Raw genomic sequence first — 17627 nt, forward strand, 5'->3', positions numbered from 1 at the left:
AGGAATGTGGAAGGGGCGGGGCGGCGGGAGGAAGTACGAGCCGGGCGCCCGGAGAGTCAGGTGAGAGGCTCGGGCTGCTGGGCTGGGGCCCGTCCCCTCCAGGCCCGCTAGGGCCCTGAAGAAAAGATGCCCGAGCACCTACTGTGTGCGGGCGGCGCTGGGGCCACGGGAGGTCGGAAGGGAGAGGATACACAGCAGGCCGTGACAGTGGGGATGAGGGGGTGCTCAGGCCTGGGTCTCAGATCCCAGGCAGGAGCCAGTGACCTTTACCAAATGAATGAATGAGTGAATGAATTGTGCATTTCTCCAGGGCCCTTAGGACAGAGAACAACACAGATGCTTCCTGCCAGGTGGGAAGAGGATGACCTCCTTATGGGTCAGTCACTGGCCCTACCAGGCCTGACTGGCCCTCCCTCCACCGGTACCAGGAAGCTTTGCCGCAGGTGGGCAGCAACCTGACTCACCCTGGCTGGCCACGATCTAGGGAAAGCGATGGAACCTTCCCTCTATAAAGTATGAATGTTTCTTATTATCACACCATGAGATGTCCCCCTGGTGCCTAAGGGCCTGGGAACCCTAAACTGTTCAAGACCAAGTCCAGGCCCTGCCTTGAGAAGCCCACAGCCTAGAACCGTAGACACGAATGCCATCAGTGTGACTAGAACTACAACGAGGGTAGGGACAGGCAGCAGGATGGGAGTAGGGGAAAGGAGCTCCTCGCCCAGGTTGAAGGAGGCTTCCTAACCCTTCTAAGAGAGGCTCAGAGTATTGAGGAAAAAGTGAGACACAGTCAGATGGGGGAGGGAAAAGGTGTTCCACAGGAGATTGCCACAGGTGAGAGGCCGTGGAGGCTGGAGCGGAATGCTGCCCCGCCGCCCCAGCAGAGGGTGAGGCTCGCTTGGGGAGCTGGTGCTTGCACAGTAGAGCACTTTGGGTGCCAGGAATAAATCCAGCGTCGAACTGGAAACTCATTGTCACCTGATCTCTCCACCTCTCCTAATGGCCGGAGTTGAAATCTTTTAAAAATGGGCACAAGGGTCTTCCCAGATCTTGGACTATTTCTATTGAAGCTTAAAAGAACAGGGAGCAGTCGTCGTTAGGTCCCGCCTATTTATTTATTTTTATTATTTATTGATTTATTTATTTATTTAATTTATTTATTTTTGAGACGGAGTTTCGCTCTTGTTACCCAGGCTGGAGTGCAATGGCGCAATCTCGGCTCACTGCAGCCTCCGCCTCCTGGGTTCAGGCAATTCTCCTGCCTCAGCCTCCTGAGTAGCTGGATTACAGGCACGCGCCACCATGCCCAGCTGATTTTTTGTATTTTTAGTAGAGATGGGGTTTCACCATGTTGACCAGGATGGTCTCGATGTCTTGACCTTGTGATCCACCCGCCTCGGCCTCCCAAAGTGCTGGGATTACAGGCGTGAGCCACCGCGCCCGGCCCTATTTTTTTTTTTTTTTTTGAGACGAAGTCTCCCTCGTCTCCTAGGCTGAAGTGCAATGGTGCGATCTTGGTTCACTGCAATCTCCACCTTCCGGGTTCAAGCAATTCTCCTGCCTCCTTAGCCTCCTGAGTAGCTGGGATTACAGGCGACAGCCACCACGCCCAGCTATTTTTTTTTTTTTTTTTAAGAGACAGGATCTCGCTATGTTGCCCAGGCTGGAATGCAGTGGCTATTTACAGGTGCAATCCCACTACTGATCAGTACAGGAGCTTTGACCTGCTCTGTTTCCAACCTGGGCCAGTTCATCCCTCCTTAAGCAACCTGGTGGTCCCCCGCTCCCTGGAGGTCGTCATATTGATGCCAAACTTAGTGCGGACACCCAATCGGCATAGCGCACTGCAGCCCAGAACTCCTGGCTCAAGCGATCCTCCAGCCTTAGCCCCCTGAGTAACTGGGACTATAGGCTCGTGCCATTGCACCTGGCTAATTTTTGTTTTTTTAGTAGAGACAGGGTTTCACCACGTTAGCCAGGCTGGTCTGGAACTCCTGACCTCAAGTGATCCACCCGCCTCGGATTCCCAAAGTGCTGGGATTACAGGTGTGAACCACTTCGCCCAGCTGTCCCCTAATTTATGCTGATCATGATATCACCCCTCATGGAGTTCAAAGTCAGGCAGGTGAAAAAGCACCTTCAACCTCCTTTGAACTCACTGTGGTCTAAAGAGGCAGCTGGGGCAGGAGTCACTCACTATGTGGAGAGGCAGAGCACAGCTCCTTGACTCCTCTGCCTGGCTCCCGCTCTGGGCTGTGGTCCACAGGCTGGATGGAGCCTCCTCAGGACAGCTGTGCCTTCCAGGTGCCCCTTCCTCCCCGAAACTGCCATAGGGCTGGGCAGTGACTTGGCACCGGGCTGGGCAGGTAGCTCCTGAGCAGGGCTCCCCGCCCCGGGGAGTGGTGGGAGGGGCCCCAACCCCTTGGATCAGCTGTCAGCATCTTCCTCCGCAGTGCTGCTGTCATCAGGCCTTGGGTGGCAAGGCTGGAAGGCAGGTGGGGCCAGACTGGGGGTGGAGGGAGCCGAGAGTCAGGCAGAGGCGTTTGGCCTTGGTTGCCATAGGGATAATCACTGTAATGACACACTTGACGTCTGTCAGGCTGTACAGTTTCACTGAGCATTTCCTAATAATAATAGCACCCATTAATGGATTGCAAGCCATGTGTAGCCACTATTCCCTAGGAGGGAGGGACTCTTAGCTCCATTTCACAGATGAGGAGCCTGAGGCCCAGAGAAGCTAAGTTGTTGTCTAAGATCCACAGCTAGTAAGAGGCTGAACTAGAATTTGGATCCAGGCCTGACCTCAAAGCCAGGCTGTCTCCCTCCTCAGACAGCCTGCACACCTCAGCTGCACAATTTTCCTTTAGGTCTCAGACCGCAAGGTAAACCAAGCAGATGACCTGCTTCCCCTCATTTTAAAGGTTTGGGAACTGAGCCTCAGAGAGAGGCAGAGGCGTGTCTTAGGCCAGCAGGACACGGCCAAGATTCGATCTGATGTCAAGCCCCAGCCTCACCCCCATCTTATGCTTACGCTCCCGCGAGAAGGAGATTAGTCACCAGGCCACAGAAATCGGCTCTGGTCGGCAGGGAATTTCCCCGAATCTCAGACATTGCTGAACCTGGGACCGCACTGTTTTCCTGGAATTTATTTTTAGAGTGGTGGTGCAGGTCACACAGTCTGCCTGGCCAGGGTACTGTTTACTGTTTTACTGTTTACTGGGGCTTCACTGGACCTGCAGCCTGTGGGTGACTCAGGCCCCTCTCTCAGCTGACACCCAGCTGTGGTTCAGGACAGTATGTCCAGTAGATCGCCTGGCTGGACAAAGCAAAGGGACAAGAAGGAAAAGAACAGGCCGGGCATGGTGGCTCACGCCTGTAATCCAAGCGCTTTGGAGGCCAAGGCGGGCAGATCACCTGAGGTCGGGAGTTCAAGACCAGCCTGACCAATATGGTGAAACCCCGTCTTAGAAGAAAAAAAAAGGAAAAGAGCAGAGTGAGGAAGAGAGGAAGGAAAGAAGGAAGGAAGGACGGACGGAAGAGGGACAAGCTTACAAGAATAAACAAACTGAAGAAATGAATAAAGGAACAAATGCTTGCATGGATGAACAAATATCACATGTGACATGAATGGAGAATCTGTGGACAGGTGACCACTCTCCAGCCTCTGCTTACTCCAAGGCCCCCTGGCCTCACCCCCTCCCCATTTTCTCACACCACCCCCATTCTAAGGCCTAATCCTGTGCCATCCTGATCGTGTCTCCGCTGCCCTCATGTGGTGGCTCAGCTCCCTGCACGGTCATCACCTGGGGCCGCCTCCCTGCTCAGGGCTCCTGGCTTGAGGGTATGGAGTGCTTGTGGAGGGCTGAATAAAGGGGAAAGTGTATGCAGGGGGTGGGTAGAACCTCAGAGATGCAGGCTTTCCCCTTGGGAGGGCTTGGCAGGGTGCACAGGCCCTGGTGTGTAGCTCCTGAAGCATCCCCCGTCCTCCGAGCTTTCTCCTCCCCGCCCCTCCCCTTCTCTCTCCTCCCGTACTCCCCCTCTTCTCCTCTTTCTTTTTTGATGGAGGCTCGCTCTGTCCCCAGGCTGGAGTGCAATGGCGCGATCTCAGCAATCTCAGCTTACTGCAACCTCTGCCTTCCCTGCCTCAAGTGAGTTCAAGTGCTTCCCCTGCCTCAGCGTCCCAAGTAACTGGGATTACAGGCACATGCCACCGTGCCTGGCTAACTTTTTGTATTTTAGTAGAGACAGGGTTTCACCATGATGGTCAGGATGGTCTCGAACTCCTGGCCTAGTGATCCACCTGCCTTGGCCTCCCAAAGTACTGGGATTACAGGCGTGAGCCACCAAGCCTGGCCTCACCTCCTTTTTTTTTTTCGCTTTTTTTCTCAGATAGAGTCTTGCCCAGGCTGGAGTACAGTGATGCGATCTCAGCTCACTGCAACCTCTGCCTCCCGGGTTCAAGTGATTCTCCTGCCTCAGCCTCCCGAGTAGCTGGGATTACAGGTTTCTGCCACTGTGCCCAGACCACTTTCATCCAAAATACTGGATCCCAAGAGTCCTTGCTCTTAGCCTGAACTCCTCCACCCAAAGCCTTGACCTCACATTTACTGAGCACCTTTCTGTGCCGGATGCTTGGCATATGTCATTTCGTGTCATCCTATGACGTATGTTCAATTCTTATCCTCCTTTGACAAGTGAGGAAACTGAGGCCCAAGAGGTCAGATAATTTGCCTAAGGTCCCACAGCTAGTAAGCAGAGGAGCTGAGATTTGCACCCACGCCCTTGGGCTCCAGAGCCCGTACACACAGAATCCCTAAAAGTCAGAGGTATAGGGGTCTTTAGAGGTCAGTTTATTCAACACCCCCATTCTTCAGATGGGGAAACTGAGGCCTGAGAAAGGAAGGAATTTACACAGCAAGTAAGCAGTGGACTCAGCTCTGTGCCAGGTGGAACCCACAGGGCCTGTGTGCCCAAGTTTCCTTTTGCCTGCCCAGACAGCTCAAGCTGCCATGTAACTGGGGCCCCAGGACATGGGGACATGGCCTCCTGCCCCAGCCTCCTCTCCTTGCCAAACCATTATTGATCTTTCTGGGTGGATGGGAGGGCTGATAATAGGGTGTGAGGGGTGGAAAGAGGGGGAATCCCCATCTTAGTGCTTAGTTAGCCTTTTGATTTGTCCCTTTGGGGGTCTGCAGGCATAGACAAATGGGAAAGAGGAAGAGAAGCTTGCAGCTGGGAGCTGCTGTTGCCGTGATGCCGTGGCTTGTCCCCCGTCTCCCACATGTAGGCCTGGCCCAGGCAACGCTGCTGGGCAGGTCAGAGACCCCCACTCCTCGGTGGGGCTCCCAGACAGAGGGGGCTTGGGACCTTGGAGGCGTGTCCATGAGTCCAGGGCTGGAGGAGGGGAGATAAAGGGGCACGGAAGGATGGGACCCTGGAGGCAGGGTGGCCCAAGAAAGGACAGAAACAGGTTGGGAGATTACAAGAGAAAAGGAGGAGGTAAGACAGCTTCTCTGAGCCTGGGTTGTCCCGGCTTCTCTCCAGGAAGACGCCTCGGTTTGAGTTCTGCTGAATGAACCCAAACCTAAAGGCAGCTCAGAGGCCTCCTGCCTGCCCCTCCTGCCACTCACTGTCAAAGGTAACACTCACTGATGTCCCTCTGTGTCATCACCAAAGCTTCTTTGAGTGACCCTCCCTCCCTCGGACCTGATCCTGCTCAAGATCCCACCATGGCTCCCCACCAGCAGCAGCACAAGGAGCTTCTGCCTGAGCCTGGACAGGCAGCCTCCACAGCCCGACCCCATGTAGCCTCTCTAGCCTTAGCCCAGCTGTGTCTCCCCCAGACACTGTGACATCTTTGCTCAGGCAGTTTCAGACCCCTCTCCCTCCTCCATGTGTACAGTCCCCTGCTGCAAGGCCAGCTCTCATGCTTCTACCTCCTCCAGGAAGCCTTCCCAGGTCTCTGCCCCTCTCATGGGCTCCTGCCACAGCCCATCTCATTGGTTGTCTCAGCTCTTCGGAGTCAGTCCCTGTGGCAGGCAGGCCCCCCGGGGGCTGCTGGGAATTCTCCACCAGCCCATCCCTGTCCATGCTATTCCCAACAGTAACCCATAGGAGGCCTGAGTCCCTGATTCCCAGAGAAAAGACGAAGTTGATTCAGGGTTGAGCAGGGCTCCCCAGAAGCCCCCTCTTCCTACCCCAGCTTTATTTTGGTTCTAGAATCATTCCAGTCGGCATACCCGGTCCCCACCACGGCCATCCTGGGCGCACAGTTAACATGTCATGCAGTTAGGGGGAGGGAGAGAGGGGAGACAGTGGGAAGTGGGGAGTCAGTGGACCGCACCACACAGCCACTGGGTTAGAGAGAGTCAGGGTCTCCCAGGCTGCAAAGCTTTGCCCAGCCATGTGTCTCCTGGCCCTAGGCTGACCTTCTGCTGTGGCCACAGGGTAGAAGCCTGAACTTGGGGTTGGGCCCTGGCTATGTCAAGTGGGGTGAGCTACCATCCTACCTCCAGTCCCCTGGGCCCCTGTTCTAGCCCTTCCTTCCTCTATATCACTGGGGATAACTGGTTGACCTGGGTCTCCATAGCTCACCAGTTATGGAGCAAGGAACAGGGGCATCCAGCCTGAGGGTCCATACTGTCACCTGTGTATGGCCTCACAGAGCAGATGCTCCCTGACGTGTTGGCCTGGGTGAACTCAGACCTCCCAGCACTCAGCCGTGAAGGCAGGAAGCTGCTTCCTGGACTGCGGGATGCCAGGCTGGGGAGATGAGCTCTGCCTGCCCTCATCCTATTCGGGCTGGGGGTAACCAAAGATAGACGCCTGTAGGGGTGCAATACCCCAGTCCCTCTCCTTCTGGGCGGGACCCCCCCAGGGTGCCCCTCGAACTCCAGGCCCCTGCCTCCACAGCAATCAGGCCAAGGCAGATGGATCTGGAAGCCACAACTTTATTGGCTTCCTCCCTCCAGCCTGGGCTCCCTTTCTTTCTCTGGTAAGTTTCTCTGAGAGCACTCACCCACAAGAACCCACTGGCCCAAGAATTTCCATCTCAGGTTTCGCTTCTAGGGAACTCACCGGAGGACACCCAGTGTCAGGGGCACCACCCATGATCGAGAGCCACCTCCTTCGTAGTCTGGCCCTCTGTCTTCTCCGGGTGTCCCTCAAGCTGCCCTTCCACCCTGGCCTCCCCTAGCTTCCCATCGGGCCTCAGCCACCTGAACTGTCCTTTCCCGCCACCTCTCCAAGGCCCAGCCTGAGGGTCTCCTTGGCCACCACATCTTCCCAGGTGCCTGCAGCTGCCAGTATTCCCTCTGCCCCGCCCCTGCCACCCCCCCACCCCAGCTGAGACCTGCCTGAGGCATCTTCCCCCCAGTGGACCTGGCCTGGAAGGGCATCAATGAATGCTTGCAGCCCTGGGCCTGGTTTGTGAAGGACTGAGCACAAGGACCTGGGGCTGGGCCTCTTTGGACCTCTGGCTCTTGCCATAGTTGAGGTCTGGGGAGTAGATTTCATAGAATAACTCCGGAGCCAGTGTTCCACGTGGCTGGCGGGCTTCTGCCTGGGCCTGGTCTCTTGGTCTCTTCTCTGCCCCAGAGAGAGGCCCTTCCTTGTATCCGCTGCAGTGGGCTGAGGACTGCATGTACAATGGGAAAGTTCACATCCTGCCATTGCTTAGGCTGGGCCCACTGCCTGGGACATGCTCGGTTCTTTCCCTGTCCCTCCAAATGCAGCTCCTACATCGTCAAAGAGAACCTCCCTGTTCCCCAGCCTTCAGAGCCTCCTGAGTCCACACAGCTGGGTCACCATCAGCACTGCACACATCCTCTGGGGAAGGGGAGCTTGTCTGCCTGATGTCCTAGGGGCTGCGTCTCATTCATGTTACCCAGCACGGTGCCTGGCCCCCAAGATTCGCTGGATTCCAGAACATAGCCTGGCTCGGCAGCTGGCCTCCCAGGAGGAGCAGGGTTGGGGGAGCTTGAGATGGAACACAGCTGTCCAGTGCTCAGAGCCTCCCTCGGTCCTGGCCCAGGACAGCTGGTCCTCATCGGGAGAAGACCCTGGGGTCCCGGACACAGAGCCACGCTCACTCCTCTGCTGCAATCTGGACAGAGAGACCAGGATGGCTCATGAGGACTCTGCCAGGGGACCCCAGTGTTCATGGCTCCAGCTGGGCTATGAAGAGGGCATCAGACAGAGCCGAGTGGGTGCCAGGCTCCGGCAGCTCTGCTGCCCACCTGGCCCGCCCTGGTTGCTAGTTTCGCCGGACAGTGTGCCACATGGACACGGGCCTGCGCAGCGTGGCCAACATCTGGTTCCAGTGTGTGGTTCCCATGCCGCTGGCCGACGGCCCAATGATGACATGGCCCACGTTGTCCCCACGGCCGTCGATGCTGCTCTCAGCCACTGTCACACGGAGAGACAGGTCCTGAGAAAGAGGCAACGTGGGTGCTGAGGACCAGGAGCAGCCAGAGGTACTTCTTGGCTCCTGGGTCCAAGGCTACAAATGTCAGGCCTTAGAGAGGAGCCAGGCGCAGCTCCCTGAATCCTCGCCTCTGATCTAAGAGGGAAGGAGAGTCGGCCCAGGTCATTCAGCAAATAAATGGCGGGCAAGAGTTTGAACTAGGGCTGCCTGGGCCTGCAGGCTTCTCTTGCTGCCTCCCTCTAAGCCGCAGCACCCACCTGCCAGAGTTCCAATGCTGGCCTCCCAACTTGCCTTTTTTTTTTTGAAATAGAGTCTCACTCTGTTGCCCAGGCTGGAGTGCAGTGGTGTGATCTTGGCTAACTGCGACCTCTGCCTCCTGGGTTCAAGTGATTCTCCTGCCTCATCATCCTGAGTAGCTGGGGCCAAGGTGCCCACCACCATGCCCGGCTAATTTTTGTATTTTTAGTAGAGACAGAGTTTCGCCATGTTGGTCAGGCTGTTCTCAAACTCCTGACCTCAAGTGATCTGCCCACTCTGGCCTCCCAAAGTGCTGCGATTACAGGCATGAGCCACTGCGCCTGGTCCCCACTTCCTTGCTGTGTGACCTTGGTCAGTGACTTGGGCTCTTGCTACCTCAGTTTCTCCATCTGTGATATGGTGATGATAATATTTGTTCTGGCTGGGTGCGGTGACTCAAGCCTATAATGCTAGCACTTTGGGAGGCTGAGGTGGGCAGATCACCTGAGGTCAGGAGTTTGAGACCAGCCTGGCCAACATGGTGAAACCTCGTCTCTACCAAAAATACAAAAATTAGCTGGGCATGATGGCACGTGCCTGTAATCCCAGCTACTTGGGAAGTCAAGGCAGGAGAATTGCTTGAACTGGGGAGGCAGAGGCTGCAGTGAGCTGAAATCACACCACTGCACACCAGCCTGGATGACATAGTGAGACTCTGTCTAAAAAAAATTGGTTTCTATTTCATGGGGCTGTTCCAGGAACAAAACGAGTGAATTGTGTAAAATGGGGCCTGTGCACAATCAGAACATGCTAGAAGCGGCGTTGCTATTACTAATATCATCACGTTGCACTCACAGCCGAAGACAGGAGAGGCCGTGCTTGAGATGAGAGCGGGAGCTGAAACTCCAGCCCAGTCCGACCTCTCTCCTCCCCCACTTCCCCTAGAGTCCCAAGAAGTCTCTTGCTTTTAGAGGCTGTGGAGTAATGGCACTATGACACCGAGGGAGAGTCAGGGGACACATGGACAGCCTGCCCTACAAGGGTAGCAGGCAAAGGCTTTGATAACCAGGATGGGCCAGAGATGCTGGGATGTGCCTGGGTTAGGAAAACCCAGAGCGAGGCAGAATTCTGGGCCTTTATATCCAGGCGGGGTCCCCGGGGGGAGATTAGTGGGTTTCTGTATAGCCCTGGAGCTATGGGGGCAGGTTTTGGATCCAGGCACAAAGGACTTTCTCATTGTCAGGAGTGCCCGAGGAGGGCCAAAGACAGTGAAGGAAAGCGGTGCAAGCCCAGCCTCCAAGGCATGGAATCAGGGCCCAAGCCCTGTCCTCTGCAGCCCCCCACCCATGGTCTGTGATGTCCCTGCTGGGAGAGGTCTCTCTGGAGCATGGGAACTTGGGGAGTTCTTCTGAAGGCCACGGGAACTTGGGGAGTTCAGCAGAACCCTGAAATAGAGCCTGGGAGATTCAGAGCAGGAACTCTGGGTGCCTGGCTCACCCTGGCTCCTCTCCACGCCTCTTCAGTTCCCTCCACCAGGAATGGTCCTCCCTCGGAGCTGGGTATTCCCTCCTGCAAGAAGCCCCCCTTACCTGATCGAGGGAGTCTAGAACACTCTTAGTGGATTAGGGACTCTCCTGCCTGTCCCTTGTGACCACCAAGAAAGCTGGCCTGTGTCCCCAGCACCCACCCTAGGGCTGGCCCCCAGCGGCACTCAATAACTGCTAAAAAGGGATGGCTGGAGGCAAACTGCTACCCCTGCCGGGCCCCTGAGAAGTGACGGTGGAGAGATGGCAGCCCCAGAGCCCTGGGGTGACCTGGCCCCTTCCCGTCCCCCAGCCCCCTCACCTGGAGCACAATGGCTGGCACCGAGAAGATCATGGCTTCGTTGAACACCGGGTTAGGGTCGTCCCTTTTCACAGCTGTCTTCTTTTTGCTCATCTTCCTCCCATCCTGCAGCAGGTATACCTTGACGAAGGGGTCTGTGGGCAGGCGGAGGGGTGAAGGCCAGAGCCACACTCACTTGCCACAGCCCTGCCCACCCAGTCTAACTCCACCCACTGATTACAAACTCCCCAATGCTTTGCTGTTGCCGTGACCTCCTGCAGCCCCGCCCTTGGTCCTTTATTGTTTTTCCCATTTCACAGATGAGAAAACTGAGGCTCACACAGCACATCAGGTGATGGGGGGGGCGGGCTTTATGCTCAGGCAGCTGCCTACAGCCCACGTACTCCCCTCCTAGGATGCTCTGGGGATCTCAGCAGCCCTACCACTTTCCTTCTATAAATGGCCCAAGTGCAGACGTCAGCCCTGAGTCACCGGGCGCCTGCACAGCAGAGCCTGACTCAACCGTGTGCAGGTCTGAAATAACAAGCTGCCGTCTGGCCATCACCTATTGCCCACGGGGTGTCCTTGCTGCACCTGCCTGGAGCTGGGGTCCCCGCCACCCAAGGCTTGCAACTCCCAATAGGTCAGTCTCCCCAGCCCCTGTCTTCAGTTTCCTAGAATACAGCTGCATCCACAGTCACTGCTTTGGGAGGGACCTGAGGCTTCTGCAGACCTAAGGCATCAGGTCCTGCCTGGCCCCATCCCAAACCCATGGCCCTGGTCCTTGGTTGGATTCTGGGATACTGCCCTGTCTCTGAGAATGGAGCCTCCACCATGAATTCCAGTTCCAGGAAACAGATGCCGCCCTTTGTTCCCTGCCCAGTGCCCCCAGCCCTGAGTGCTGCCTTCTGCCCTCAGACCCCCCCATCACTCTGACCTCCTTCACTCTGTCCTCACAGGGGCCCCGACACCCTCCAGGGATCACATGTTTTCCCAGCCAGAGTCATCGCCCCCGTCCCACCCCCCACCCACCTGCACGGCTCCTGGCTCAGCAAAGCTGAGGGGGCCCTGGCACTGTGTCCCACACCTGCTGATGCCTCCAGGTGCCCACAGCACAGCAGCTGGCCCACAGCTTCCACTGAGCCACATGGAGGAGCTGGGTTGCCCGCTGGCCCTTACCCGCTGTGGTCTTGTCACTGGTCCAGATGAGATTCTTGGCCTTAACCACGACCACGGTGAGGCGCTCAGCTGTGGGGAGGTAGCTGAGGGAGAGCAGGATCTCCCCCACAGCGTCGGCAGCCTGGGGGACAGGCGGTGGCTCAAGGGGCTTCTCCCCACCGGACTTGAGGGGTCCAGGGAGAGCCTTGGTTGCCAGGGAAAAGCTGAGGCTTCCTTCTCCATAGAGAAGTGGTTTCCCTGGGGGCCTCTTACCGCAGGCTTCAGGCTGGCAGGGTTGAGAAAGGGACAGCCACCCACCCCCGACACTGCAGGGAGCATGCCCCATCCCTCCCTGCCTGGGACGGAGGACCAGAGGCGGCCTGTCAAATGTTGCTATCAAATGTAGTTTTGTTCCCTCATTCCAGGCCAAGGAAAACACTCCGGTAGTAATACCCAACAATCCAAGCGGAGTGGAATTAGATTCTCTGCTTAAACAACAGTGATGTTCTGTGTGCATTCCTACAATTGTAAAGCTACACTGCAGCCTGGCCTCTGCCTGAAATCATCCCCTCCAAGGCCAGAGGAATGTTTCTCCAGCAGAAGCTGAGTGGGAGAAGAACCTCTAAAGCTTTGGTGCTAAGAACAGCAAATGAGCTATAAACAGAGGTCAGGATGTTTTTGTCATTTGCCTGCAGTAAGCAGTTTCCTCAGATGTGGCTCGAGTCTTCCCTGCTCTCCTAATGATCTTGGGGTTCAGGCAGTTGCAGAGGATGAAGGAGCCCCTTTCTGGAAGTGTATGTGTATGCACACTCTTCTGTGGTGGATGAGCAGGCGGGGGCAGGCAGGTCACTTACCTTGTTCTGGTCCTGTAAATAGAGCCAGCCGCTGAAGGGCTGCAGTGGGAGGTCAAGCACAGAAAGCTTCAGCTCCACCACCCCCGTGCTGACGTTCCGCTCATCCTCGTCAATGCCAAATACAGAAAACCGCAGGCTCTTCTCCTCCAGGGCGGTGGGATCCAGGGGGATGGAGAACTTCTCATCGAAAAAGATGGAGTAGGCATTCCTCTGGATCTGCAGGACAAAGGGCCATGGGGGGGCGCTAGGAGCCTGAGAGGCTGCAGCAGGGAGAGAGCACTGGACACGGAGTCCAGAGGCCTGGGCTAGAGTCCTGGCTCTGTTGTCATGACAGCCTCAATGGCAATCTTTCCTTTGGTGGCTCAGCCCAAAGCTTTAAAAGCCTCCTAGGCCGGGCATGGTGGCTCACACTTGTAATCCCAGCACTTTAGGAGGCTGAGGCAGGCGGATCACCTGAGGTCAAGAGATTGAGACCATCCTGGCCAACATGGTAAAACCCCATCTCTACCAAAAAAAAAAAAAAAAAGCCTCCTGTCCTCTCCTCAGTGGTGGCCAATCTAGTGGCCTGGTGTTTGAAGCTCCCACAATCGGATCCCAGCTAATCCCCGTCCTCGGTGCCCATGGCACCCCAGAACCTTTAAGATGACCTGGACGAGCCAGTCTCCATCTTTCTTGCATCTGCTGGAGTCTAGCCCTAGGCCAGGCATGCAGTGGAGTGGGACAGTTGTCTGTGGAGTCACGAGCCACTGATGTCCCAGGTTCCTGTAGAGCCTGGCTCAGGACTGTTTGAACACCGTAGGCTGAATGGGTGGATGGAAGGGAGAATTAGGCAAGGTTGGGCCGACTGTGTTTTCAAGCCCAGTCCTGCCTGGTGGGCGACACACTGGCCTCCTCCCAGGAAGTCGTGGGCAGGTCCCCTGGGAAGGTACATTGCGGGCACGGCTCTCTGGGGAATAAGAGAGATGCTTTAGTCACTGCCTGTCGATATTTAAAGAAAGGCACTTTCATCCCTGGACTCTACCTGAAGCTGGGGGACTGCCTAGCTTGGAGGCAGCACCTCTTGGTGGGACTGGCCACCAGCCACCATGACCACATTCTTCTGTCACTGCCTGGGCCTGGGAAGGCTCTTCTCACAGTGCTCCCTGGGAGCCACGTTCCCTACACAATCCCTTGCTGTTGAAGGGCTCCTTGCCCCCAAGGGATAAAGCCTACCTCCTGACCTCCTGATCTCCTGACGTTGGCATTCAGGCTCTTCATGATCCCTCCTTCAGCTAAATAGCCTCTCAACTGTCCCCTGCCCAGAGGGGACTGGGCCCCTCAACCAGCCATTCTCTGAGCGTGCACACATGGATGGAGGAGGATGGAACCCTGGGTTTGAGTCTTGGACCTCCTGCTTCCTTACTGGGGTTGTCTTGGGCAAAGCACCTTCCCGAGCCTCAGTTTCCTCATCTGTAAGATGCCCTAACCATCCGTCCTGTTGGCCTCAGGGGCTAATGAGAAAATCATGGATGTGCTGGGCTCTGTGAACCAGGTTCTCAGCACACATCATGCTGTGGTGGCTGCCATCTGCCAATGTCCCTCATCAAGGAATGCATCCTGAACCACCCAGAGTCCTCTAGGCAGCCCAGGCCACAGGCAACATGGCTGGGCATGACAGAAGCTCTGCACAGTCCTGAGGGCCAACCTGCTGGGCACTGACCAGGGCTGGGCTAAGAACAGAACTTTACATGCATTAACCCAGCTCTTCCTCAATAACTATGCTGCCCATTTAACAGATGGGGAAACTGAGTCATGGGGTACTAAACTGACTTATCCAAGGTCATATTGCTAGGAAGAGGTGGAACCAGGATTTGAACCCAGGCAGTCAGGCTCCACAGTCCTGATCCTAATCACCCACCGTACTGCCTCTCAGAAGCTGGGCCACCCCAACTTGGTGCCCTAAACACGCCCTCCCTGCACTCTGGTCACAGGCTATCCCCACCCTTCAGCTCAGATGTGGCTCTGTTGGCTTGGCCCTGTGATTCACAGGGACTGGGTGCCTTCCCTGCCCCTCACATCTTATTCTCTGGCCTTCCCACTCTGCTCTGTCCCTGAGGGTTGACATCCATGGGCTGTGTCAACAGGTTCCTTTGGCCTTTAGCTTCTGGTGGGGTCACCCAGTGAAGGTCACCAGAGGGAAACTGGAGGGGAAGCCAGGTCCTTCTGTGCAGGATTGCTGCAGACTGACCATGTTCCTTGACCAAAGGGCACAGCTCCCACCGAGGTAGCCCTCTCCATACGAGGTGGCCCTCTATCCTTTTGGGCCCAGTAACCTCAACTTCCTCTCATCCCTTCAGATCTAGAGTGGGACCTCCCCTCCTGTTACACCCCTCCCGGGTACTGTGCCATCCTTGAAGTCGCCCCACATCCCACCTCGGCACTCTAAATGGTCATTATTTTCATTTTTAAAATTTATTTATTATTTTTGAGGTAGAGTTACTCTGTTGCCCAGGCTGGAGTGCAGTGGCATGATCTCAGCTCGCTGCAACCTCCACCTCCTGAGTTCAAGTGATTCTCCTGCCTCAGCCACCTGAATAGCTGGAATTACAGGTGTGCACCACCATGCCCAGCTAATTTTTGTATTTTCAGTAGAGACAGGGTTTCACTATGTTGAGGTCAGGCTGGTCTTGAACCTGTGACCTCAGGTGATCCACCCGCCTCAGCCTCCCAAAGTGCTGGGCTTACAGGCGTGAGCCATTGCACCCGACCAGTCCTGTTGGTAAGCTCTTCGCGAATTAGCCATCTTGAGTATGTCATCCCTTTTCTGCTGGAACCCTATGTTGACACAGGGCAGATTTGGACAGGGACAGTTGCCACACGCTGTATTCGCCTGGTGGGAGAGTTAAGAACTCCACACAATGGGAGCCTTCAGGTGGAGGCCCCCAGCCTCCCAGGCGTGTTCTCCCTACAGTCTGCAGCTTCAGCTTGGGGATCAGCATCCATACCTGTGCTCTAGTGCCTTTCTGGGGTCCTGCCGGGCCCCCCAGCCCTGCCTGCCTGGGAGGTGTCTAGTGAGCCCAGAGCACCCTTCTGCCTCGCCCCGAGCCCCACTTACCCGGGAAATGCCCACAATCTGCTCGTCGGGCAGCAGGCTGACGCGCATGAAGCAGGACTCGAAGCTGGCCTCCTCCCGCTCCAGGAGGTCCTTGCCCTGCAGCACCGCCACGTGCAGGGTGTGGGAGGTGGCTTCGTAGTCCATGCTCACCTCCACCTGGCCCAGTGTGAAATCCTGCCCAAAGGTATTGCTCACGGAGGAGATGGAGTTCAGGGAGTCAGCTGACTGGGACTTCCGGAGGGTCCCATAGGGCGCCAGGTCCAACTCCCGGCCCATCAGCTCCAGGGGCCCCAGTTCACTGATGCTCTCGAAGGTGTCCTCCATGCTGAGGCTGCCTTTACGGCTGGGTGTTCCCCGCGTGCTGCCCCGCTGGGTATTCCAGGCAGGCACTCTCTAGGGGTGAGAAAGAGGGACGTGGGAGCATCACGGGGCCACAGGCGAGGTCACTAGGAGACGGCACGGAGATGAGTAAGGCCTGTTCATTCACGGATCTCCAGGTTCCCCTTTCACAGAAGCCCTGCATCCCTTAGTTAGGAAGGTCCTTGTTTAATATTACCTCATGTCACTTATTTTTCTTGCCTTAACCAAGATGTAACAAAGCCTTTTCTCTGTTTCTTTTTTTTTTTTTTTTTTTGAGATGGAGTTTTTTTTTTTTTTTTTTTTTTTTTTTTTTTTTTTTATTTTTTTTTTTTTATTTTTTTTTTTTTTTTTTTTTTTGAGATGGAGTCTCACTCTGTCACCCAGGCTGGAGCATAGTGGCACAATCTCGGCTCACTGCTATCTCCACCTCCCGGGTTCAAGCAATTCTCCTGTCTCAGCCTCCTGAGGAGCTGGGATTACAGGCATGCACCACCATGTCTGGCTAATTTTTGTATTTTTAGTAGAAATAGGGTTTTGCCAGGGTGTGGTAATGTTGCTTACCAGGGTGTGGTAATGCACATGCCTGTAATGTTGGCCAGGCTGCTCTCAAACTCCCAGGCTCAAGAGAGTCCTCCCATCCTGGCCTCCCAAAGTGCTGGGACTGTAGACGTGAACCACTGTGTCCTGCCAACTTTTTCTTAATATGTTTATTTGTAGGGTCAGAATTCCATACATCAAGTTGTCGACTGCAGTGATGTTTAGAAAAAGGAAAAGCAGGTCGGCTCACGCCTGTAATCCCAGCACTTTGGGAGGCCGAGGCCGATAGATCACGAGGTCAGGAGATAGAGACCAGCCTGGCCAACATGGTGAAAGCCCATCTCTACTAAAAATACAAATATTAGCTGGGTGTGGTGGCACATGACTGTAATCCCAGCTACTTGGGAGGCTAAGGCATGAGAATCGCTTGAACCCAGGAGGCGGAGGTTGCAGTGAGCGAAGATCGCATCACTGCAATCCAGCCGGGCAACAGAATGAAACTCCATCTCAAAAAAAGGAAAAAAAAAGGAAAAGCAGCTAGTGTCCCAGAAGAAGGGGTAAGAATATGAGGAGCCAGCCATTCAAGAGGTGATGGAGCAGCCACAAGGGAAGTTTACAACACAGGAAGTTTTCACATTCAGTGACACTCATTCACATATTTAAATTTTTTTTCCCTCGGTCAGGCGGGTGGCTAAGGCCTGTAATCCCAGCACTTTGGGAGGCTGAGGAGGTGGATCACCTGAGGTCCGGAGTTCAGAACCAACCTGGCCAACGTGGTAAAACTCGATCTCTACTAAAAACACAAAAATTAGCTGGGCATGGTGGCATGCACCTGTAATCTCAGCTACTTATGAGGCTGAGGCAGGAGAATTGCTTGAACTCAGGAGGCAGAGGTTGCAGTGAGCCAAGATTGAGCCACTGCACTCCAGCCTGGGCAACAGAGCAAGATTCTGTCTCAAAAATAAATAAATAAATAAATAAATATAAATAAATAAATAATTTTTTTTGAGACAGAGTTTCATTTTCATCGCCAGGCGCCAGGCTGGAGTGCAGTGGCGCAATCTCAGCTCACTGCAACCTCCGCCTCTCGGGTTCAAGCAATTCTCCTAACTCAGGCTCCCGAGTAGCTGGGACTACA

At 55.3% G+C, this 17627-nt stretch overlaps 1 protein-coding gene across 4 annotated transcripts in view; it reads right to left on the reverse strand.

Moving 5' to 3' along the window:
- Window positions 1-6151: 6151 nt before the first annotated feature.
- Window positions 6152-17627, reverse strand: part of SYT12 (synaptotagmin 12) — a 27367-nt gene continuing 15891 nt past the window's right edge. For all 4 annotated transcript variants that reach the window (XM_037741556.1, XM_017537390.2, XM_037741557.1 and 1 more), the window contains exons 4-8: window positions 15593-15985; window positions 12499-12714; window positions 11666-11786; window positions 10508-10641; window positions 6152-8428 (exon numbers count right to left, since the gene is read on the reverse strand). In XM_037741556.1, coding sequence (XP_037597484.1) covers window positions 8255-8428; window positions 10508-10641; window positions 11666-11786; window positions 12499-12714; window positions 15593-15985 — 1038 coding nt within the window. In that variant the 3' untranslated portion in view covers window positions 6152-8254. The remainder of the gene's footprint in view (window positions 8429-10507; window positions 10642-11665; window positions 11787-12498; window positions 12715-15592; window positions 15986-17627) is intronic.

The sequence above is a fragment of the Cebus imitator genome, unplaced genomic scaffold (assembly GCF_001604975.1).
Source record: "Cebus imitator isolate Cc_AM_T3 unplaced genomic scaffold, Cebus_imitator-1.0 Scaffold102, whole genome shotgun sequence".
In the NCBI taxonomy this organism is placed as follows: Eukaryota; Metazoa; Chordata; class Mammalia; order Primates; family Cebidae; genus Cebus; species Cebus imitator.